This window comes from Aricia agestis, chromosome Z, assembly GCF_905147365.1.
Source record: "Aricia agestis chromosome Z, ilAriAges1.1, whole genome shotgun sequence".
In the NCBI taxonomy this organism is placed as follows: Eukaryota; Metazoa; Arthropoda; class Insecta; order Lepidoptera; family Lycaenidae; genus Aricia; species Aricia agestis.
Genome location: NC_056428.1, coordinates 6,316,376 through 6,325,658, shown reverse-complemented (window position 1 = coordinate 6,325,658; position 9,283 = coordinate 6,316,376). Strand labels below are relative to the sequence as shown.

General features: G+C 35.6%; 1 protein-coding gene across 2 annotated transcripts; it reads left to right on the top strand.

Moving 5' to 3' along the window:
* Positions 1 to 562: 562 nt before the first annotated feature.
* Positions 563 to 8,473, top strand: LOC121739398 (brain protein I3). 2 transcript variants are annotated; one of them, XM_042131857.1, is made up of 3 exons: positions 563 to 581; positions 652 to 762; positions 8,124 to 8,473. In XM_042131857.1, the coding sequence occupies exons 2-3, from the start codon at positions 705 to 707 to the stop codon at positions 8,447 to 8,449; spliced, it is 384 nt and encodes a 127-aa protein (XP_041987791.1). In that variant the 5' UTR covers positions 563 to 581; positions 652 to 704; the 3' UTR covers positions 8,450 to 8,473. The 2 variants fall into 2 exon arrangements, with proteins under 2 accessions (XP_041987791.1, XP_041987790.1); XM_042131856.1 differs by lacking the exon at positions 563 to 581 and having other exon boundaries at positions 589 to 762.
* Positions 8,474 to 9,283: the final 810 nt, after the last annotated feature.

The following is a 9,283-nucleotide window of genomic DNA, read 5'->3' as shown; positions in this document are numbered from 1 at the left end:
TAGAAGTTGAGACACTTTAAATATTGAAAAATAGACTCCTGCCATATTTATGTTGTTGTGTGTTTGTGTTTTGTTTATATTGAAAAATCGACTTCGAAACTGTTTTTCTTGTGCGTTAAACAAATAATTAATATATAACTTGATCATAATCCTAATGTGTTATAGTGTTATTGAATTTCACGCAATTATGATTCATATATTTTCAATTTTCATATGGCTAACCGGAAGTTAATGAAAGTTTCCTTTGGAATAAATAAAAAATTTGAAAAATTTTATAAATCTGTTTTATTTCTATTTGTTTTTATGCGATAACTGTAAGAATGGATATGTCAGAATATATTATTCCAATTAAAATGTGGTATAATATATTCTGATAGTTCCATTCTTTCGGATTTATTAATAAAGAGTATCGCCACCCCACCCAGCTAAAAATTCAAATTTCCCGCTATAGAGAATCGTAGAATTTTAAATTTCCCGCCAGCTGACGTCATCACCACTTCAGCGCCCTCTGCCCCTACTTCACAGGTACTAAAGAATTTGAGGGGTACACTTTTTTCTATGAAGTTCCGCTTCTTCTCCTTGTGAGTATAGTATTCGTTGAAAAAAAGTCTGGAACAAATTGTTGATAAGTTTTGTTTTGCATTTTTGCAGGCATCTTGTTGTTTTTGTGTTTCAAATTTGAAGAAGAGAAGTAAATTGAGGCCATGGAGAAACCTACTGTGACCGAACAACCTCCCCCGTATTCTGCTACAATGCCGCCAGGTATACAATACATTTTTCAACAAAAACATCTATAATTTAATGATCATAAAATTGATAACGACGTGTTTACGCTAACGCAAATTGGATTCAACAATTAATTGACCTGCTTTATAATACTTTGAAGGTTTTTTTCTGTGCTATGTTTGATGATTATTATTATTTCACAATAATAATATGCTGAGTGCATGTTGAGACAAATTATGAAAGATAGATAAGTTTCATCACTCATCAGCATACGGTGGTATTATTATAATAAGTCACAATTTTAGCAATTTCATCAATAACATTTTACTAAAAATTATACAAGGAAAATGACATATATAGAAGGTTATTGGAAATACGGTCTGAACACTATACGTAGCTGTTTGGAGGCACTTCACATGGCTATTTGTATTATGTTGTGTATGTTTGGCAAATATTGGCCATATTTGCCTCTTTGACAAATATGACCAATACCAAATGTATTCTGACCTTTGTCGGTTTTTGACGCACATCAAAGGAGTCAAATAGGCAAGTAAAGAAAATCAAGTAAAAGTTTGGTATTTTACGTCCATGTGTGGAAGGCCGTATTTGCCTTTATTTGCTTGTTTGTGTATACGTCAATAATTTTGCCAAATACAACAAATAAGTAGCGAATAGCAAATGCAAATAGCCATGTGAAGTGCCTCCACTTAAGACACTTAAGACATTGATGCTACATGTAACATCAACTGAATCTTAAATCTTAAAAAAAAGAGTTATGGCAAAGTTTAAGTTACTTAGACATCTGATATGCCTTTTCATCTATTTTGGTTGTACAGAAAAGTAAAGTAGTAACTTGTATGCTATAAATTTTTTTTTAAAGTATTATGCACAATTCATTATTGGTGGTAGCATCTTATTCTAAATGTGTTACATATTATAAACTTCACTCTATACCTCTTATTAGGTTCCTATAATGTATTTTTAACTTGTTATTGATGTGATGTGTCATGTAGAGAGTGTGTTTATACCCTAATGTTGATAAGCATTACAGCTAAAGTGATTCATACAGTTAGTAATGGAATGAGTTTTTAGGTATGCATAATGTGATTACAAATATGAATTATTATATTGTTTTTTTCCTCAAACTGCTGAAATATAACTCATTATATAATTCATTTCTATATTTTCTTAAATTATATTAGATTGCAAAATCTAAAAGAGTGAAATCCCAATTTTTATTAATTAAATTGCAGCACTATTTATACACTTACTCAATCATTTATCGTTGCAAAAGGTAAAAGCAATATCTTTTTATCTGAATCCTTATTTTATGCTTAGACAGAATATTTTCTATTTAAAGATACAATTAGTATATTGTTTAATACGAATTATGGCCGTTCCCAATATTTGATCTATCTCTGGTTTTGCCCTACTAGAGATAGTAATAGCTCACAATTGACATAATTTATGTCTAATGTGAGCTATTCCTATCTCTAGTAGGGCCAAACCAGAGATAGATCAAATATTGGGAACAGCCGTTAGAGGTATGACAGGTGACATAAGTACACAAAATAATATTGCCAATTGAGAATGTTGACATATAAAGATCCCACCTAGTATAGGTTCATATCTAGGCAGGTTAAATAGAAGTTGTTAGTTCGATAGTTGTTATTTTAGTTATAGGATGTGATAACAGATGGCACTGTACAAATTTTGTAATCCGCTACATCGCGCTATCGAAAACCTAATGTGAGCCTATATAAGCCTGAGTTAGTTTCAAATAAACCGAGTTCCAACAGCAGTGTGGTGGTTTCATTGAGGTTACCCTACGCAGCAACATATGGTGCCGAAACCCGGGAACCAAGTGAGTGAGTAGTAAGTGTAGTGGACAGTGAAGAAGTGAAGTGAATAGTGAATAGTGAGTGCGGCGGACAAGGTAGGGACCCAGTGAATAGTGAGTGCGGTGGAACAGTGAATAGTGAGTGGACAGGACCCAAGTGACTAGTGAGTGCAAGTGACAGGACCCTCGGATGGCAGTGACAGGGACCCTCAAATTGCAGTGACAGGAAGCTTGGATTGCAGTGACAGGAGATTCGGATTGCAGTGAGTAGTGCTTGCAAATAACAAGAAAATTGGATTGCAGTGAGTAGTAGGTGCAAAGGACAATAGACCGTAAGTAGACTATAAATAAGAGACTCTTCAAATTAAGTGGCTTGGACTTGTAAGTTGTATTCAGAGCTGTGCGAATTGTGAGATTCTGTGAAGTATATGACAGTTGTATTGGCATAAAGCGATTGACATAATGGAGTCACTTTTGCTAGAACAAGAGGAAATCAGTACACTCATAAAGAAAGGTTTTACTAACTATAAAAAAACAGCCAAAGATAAATTAACTTCGATTTATATAAACAATAGATTGGAAATTTTAGAACCATTATGGACAAAATTTAGAGAAAACCATTTTAAGATTGTGAATACTGCATCTAAGGCCGAGAGATTACAGACACATACCACTCTTCTATGAAATAAGTTCATAGAAGAGTGGTATGATACTGTCGAAGAAACATACAGCGAATATAAATGTAAATTAAAGGTAGACATGATTAATAAAAGCGAGATAAGAGATGCACCTGCGATGTCTGCATGCAACCAAAGCTGTAATCCCGCAAAGCCAGAGGTTAAATTACCTCAAATCCAGCTTCCCACATTTTCGGGAGCATACGAAGAGTGGCAAAGTTTTCACGATATGTTCCTGTCGCTCATCCATAACAATGACTCTTTAAGTGCTGTGCAAAAGATGCATTATTTGAAGTGCGGCTTAATTAAGAGATGCTATTGCGAAGTATGACTACTACCCTCAAATTGCAGTGACAGGAAGCTCGGATTGCAGTGACAGGAGATTCGGATTGCAGTGACAGGAGATTCGGATTGCAGTGAGTAGTGCGTGCAAATAACAAGAAAATTGGATTGCAGTGAGTAGTAGGTGCAAAGGACAATAGACCGTAAGTAGACTATAAATAAGAGACTCTTCAAATTAAGTGGCTTGGACTTGTAAGTTGTATTCAGAGCTGTGCGAATTGTGAGATTCTGTGAAGTATATGACAGTTGTATTGGCATAAAGCGATTGACATAATGGAGTCACTTTTGCTAGAACAAGAGGAAATCAGTACACTCATAAAGAAAGGTTTTACTAACTATAAAAAAACAGCCAAAGATAAATTAACTTCGATTTATATAAACAATAACCATTATGGACAAAATTTAGAGAAAACCATTTTAAGATAGTGAATACTGCATCTAAGGCCGAGAGATTACAGACACATACCACTCTTCTATGAAATAAGTTCATAGAAGAGTGGTATGATACTGTCGAAGAAACATACAGCGAATATAAATGTAAATTAAAGGTAGACATGATTAATAAAAGCGAGATAAGAGATGCACCTGCGATGTCTGCATGCAACCAAAGCTGTAATCCCGCAAAGCCAGAGGTTAAATTACCTCAAATCCAGCTTCCCACATTTTCGGGAGCATACGAAAAGTGGCAAAGCTTTCACGATATGTTCCTGTCGCTCATCCATAACAATGACTCTTTAAGTGCTGTGCAAAAGATGCATTATTTGAAGTGCGGCTTAAGAGATGCTATTGCGAAGTATGACTACTACCGAATCAAATTACCCTGAAGCTTGCGACAAATTAGTTAAACGGTACAGCAATAAGAGATATAATGCGAATGAAGTTATGAAAAAACTATTTTCATTGAAATCCGCAAATAGCGAATCCGCAGCCGCAATTAAGAATTTGCTTGACACTACTGCCGTTTGTTTGAAATCGCTACAGAATTTAGGAGTTGAGACAGATAAATGGGATGTGATTATTATTTATATCACCGTCTCAAAGCTAGACTATTAGACACGAACGGAGTGGGAGTCGGAAGTAAGCCGAAGAGAGTCAGATGATTTCCCAACCTGGAATGAATTAGTTACATTTTTAGAGAAGAAATTCAGAACCTTCTAAGGTTCTGAATTTCTTCTCTAAAAACAACATCTCTAGATGTTGTCCGATTCCAAGTCCGGTCGCCGCTTTGCAATGTCCAATGAAATTAAAGTCCATCATTATCCAATATAAGAGAAGCTGCGTAATGTGCGCGAAACCACACTTGTTATACCAATGCAAACGATTCGGATCTAAGTCTCCCCAAGAGTGAGCAGAGTTTATCAAATCCAAGAGGCTTTGTTTCAATTGTTTTGCACGTACCCACAACGTCAAGAATTGCCATCAGACTACGTGTTGCCGACGTTGTGGTAGAAGGCATCACACACTGCTGCATTATGAGAGAAGTCGGCCTCGAGAGAATTCCAGCCAACCAACTTCATCCACTGGTACTGCATCCAACTCAGGAGACGCAGTTCACAGCCATGAGAGAGAAATTCCAAAGTATGAGAAAAAAGTAGTAGCTCATTTTGCTAGTGAGAATTACCAAAAGCATAACAGAGTGTTGTTACCTACAGCTTTAGTGAGAATTAAATCACAAAATGGCTACTGTCAAAGTGCGCGTGTGTTAATTGATCAAGGTTCAGAGACATCCTTTGTTGCTGAGAGTGTAGTCAAATCACTTGGTCTTAACCGCAAACCAGTTAATAGTTTAGTATCAGGTGTAGGTCAAAGCAAAGAGAATATATCTAAGAGTGAGATTACTTTTGAGATAGAGTCACTTCATAATCGTGACTTTTCTTTATCGATTAATGCATTTGTTTTAAATTCATTAACATCATTTCTTCCATCTTCCAAAGCTTGCATCCTGAACTGGCCAGATCTCGACCACTTACCTTTAGCAGATCCTTGTTATGGTTCACCTGGAAAAATAGACCTTATTCTAGGAGTAGAGGGTTATAGTCAAATATTATTAAGTGGTCTTCTTAAGCATTCATCACCCAGAGGTCCGATTGCTCAGAATACCCAGCTAGGCTGCATCATATCAGGCAATGCAGGTCGCACAAGAGAGCAAACACCAAGAGCTGTTAGTTATCACCTGAAAGTAAAAGAAGATAGTATGCTAAAACAATTTCGAGATATAGAGAGAAAGCCAGACATAAAGGAAAGGAAATTATGTAAAGAAGAAAAGAGATGTAAAGAAATAGATGAGACTACAGCTGCAATAATTACTAAAGGCAGACATGTTGTGAGATTACCCTTTCGAGATCCTGATCCACAGTGTTTGTATGATAAATCCAAGGATGTCGGAATAAAGAGATCTAAACAGTTCTTAGGAAACAAATTTAACAGAGATGAGTTTAAGGAAGTACTTACCACGATGGATGTTGATCACGTACCACAATCCTGTAGAGTTGCACGTTTTCACTGATGTGTCTCAGGTGGCATATGCTGCAGCCGTGTACCCAAAGTCCAAGAGGTAAAGTGGTAATACTTACGTATATATCGTCGCAGCCAGGTTTGGCTGCGACGATATATACGCTTGGCTACGTTCAAAAGCTTATTAGTACTATTCCAAATTTTGAGTTGTGTGCAACTATGATTGGAGTAAAGGTGTTGTTTAAGGTATTCACAGATTGAAGATACCTAAGGAGAAGTTATTTGCCTGGTCCAATTCCACTCTACTTTTAGCTTTAACTTGGCTTAGAAGAGAACCGAGTTGTTGGGCCACATTCGAGATTAAAGAGGTTTCCGAAATTTCATATTGCCACAGATCAAAAGCCACTGACTGTGCCTCAAGAATAAGAGGTACTTCGGTCAGAGAACTGAGAGAGCAAGATTTGTGATGGTATGGTCCAGAGATAATGTAAGTGAGTGATATTTCCTGTAAGACAATAGATGTCAGCACTGACATAGAAGCGAGAACAACCACGGTGCTGGCAATTTATCCTAAGAAGATTTTGTATAGTTGAGATTTCCACACTTGAGTGAATTCTGAGAGTATTATTAAAATCGGAAACCTGAAACAAAAGTAATACTAGTTAAACAAATGGATAAAGTATTTGATATTCTAATAGAAGTATAAAAGCTGCGCAAGAAATTTATTTCGAAGAAGATTTAAGTAGTCGGAGAACTACGAGAATTGTTACGAAGAAAAACCAACTGCACACCCTATCATCCATTTTCATTGGAACGGAGTGTTCAGGGTGGGCGGCTATATTACCCAATGTTCTTGTTCTTTCAATGAGAAACAATTTGCCTAGTAATCGCACGTCAGTGAGAGAGAGAGAGTACTAGCAACACTTACCTTTGGAAAATTGAGAACCGCTTTTGACCCTGGTGGAAGTTGCTTAAGTTTTATATCCAATCTACTTTTTGAGTGAGAGTATAGATAATCCAATGCCCTTGACGCCCGATCACTTTTTGATCGGTGAACCACTGGTTACAATTTCAGAACCAGATTATACTGAGACGCGTCTTACTGGCGTTCAGCGATGAAAGCTTACTCAAACGATGGTTAATGTGATTTTAAATAATAGACTTTAATGTTTAACAGAGACTGTATCAGAAATTAATGATATTTTGTTAATGATTTTGTTGTATATTTTGAGATCAACTCTACTTAGAGACGCTATTTAGAGATGACCATATATGAGACGAGAGTAGTTAAAACCATGCAGGTAAAGACAACATTTCCAGAGTAGTTGTATTTAAATCAAAGATGGTATCTTTAAACGTCCGTGTAATAAGTTGTGTATGTTGTGAAAAGCCAATTAAGTTAATTTCGTTTGAGTTTTGTTTTTACCTGCATAACATCTTGTGTGTCTACTGTTACTTAATTGTGAGTTTGAATGATAGTGTAAAATTGTTGATTCTTGTGTTTAAGTTATATTGTTGCTCTTTACACCAAGGAGATTGTTAATATTTATTATTAAGTCAAATGTGTGAATGTCAAGTTTGAGAAAGTAAACATTTTCATGTAATTGTAATAGCAACAAGATGTAAGTTAACTAGCTTTTTTCTTTTTATAAGTTTGAAAAGGAACGAGTCCTTTTGGTGGGCGGGATGTTTAATACGAATTAGAGGTATGACAGGTGACATAAGTACACAAAATAATATTGCCAATTGAGAACGTTGACATATAAAGATCCTACCTAGTATAGGTTCATATCTAGGCAGGTTAAATAGAAGTTGTTAGTTCGATAGTTGTTATTTTAGTTATAGGATGTGATAACAGATGGCACTGTACAAATTTTGTAATCCGCTACATCGCGCTATCGAAAACCTAATGTGAGCCTATATAAGCCTGAGTTAGTTTCGAATAAACCGAGTTCCAACAGCAGTGTGGTGGTTTCATTGAGGTTACCCTACGCAGCAACAATATTCATTTAAAAATGCCCGCAATCCACAGAAGTAAAATCATTTTCTCATTTTTCATTCATCTTTTATTTAAAATGTTTCAGGTTCCCAAAACATTCCTCAGTATGGACCACCACCGCAGCCGCAGGGATCATTTCCACCTCCCCCACCAGGCTACACTCCGCAACAGTACCCCTCCGCACCACAAGGCCAACCGTATGCCATGCCAAACTACGGAGCAACTAACATCATTATACCACCAACAATAATAGCCGTTGGTGCCTGTCCAGCCTGCCGAGTCGGTATACTAGAAGATGATTTCACATGTCTCGGTATTTTATGTGCTATCCTCTTTTTCCCTATTGGAATCTTGTGCTGTCTCGCTCTCAAGAACAGGAGGTGCTCAAACTGTGGAGCAATGTTCGGATAGAAATGCTACAAATGTTTGTTGATTGAATTTGGATATCAGATATTGCAATGTAAAACTGCCGTCCAGTTTGGAAAACCATTTCTTTTCAAATTATTCTTAGAATTTATAGATATCTGAACAGGGGCATCTTCTTGATGAAGTAATTTGCTTAACAAAACAATTCATAAGTTTCAAGTTTATATTAAAACAAGTGCCTAAAATGTGAACCATTTAAAAAGTGTATGTAAAGCAATCAATAATATTGTTTGCTTTACATACTTATATAAACTAATATAATTTTATAAAGATATTATTGTAAGTTGTAAAAAAATACTTTTTAACATAATATTTTGCAAAAACGTAAGTGACCTAAATGTTTAAATGTAGCTTATTGTGTTTTGTTCACTTGTATTTTTTTTTTCAAAATCTTACAAAATTTATTAAGCAATGATGTGGATATTATTTGAACGGCTTAAAATAGGATTAGTTGCATAGACTCATTCAAAGTTGTGGCCATACGAAATGCCAATTATTATTATTATAACTTTAATTTTTTACTGTGCCTTAATTTTTAATTCTTTAAAAGGTAATTTTCATAATTTTTAAAAAACGAAATCTAATCTGATTTTATTATTTTATGTAAGTACTATTGTAATTGCAAACTTTTGTTTCAATTTTTTGATTTAAGCTCGGTCGCACATTATCCGAATTTTTGTTCAGAAAAATTCGGGCGCTCATACATTTTGACACGTCAGAATTCTGGGGGGGGGCCGGGATCCACAATAAATTGTATGAACAGAATGCGTTTCGGCGGGGCTTCCGAATTTTTCTGATCAGAAATTCGGATAATGTGCG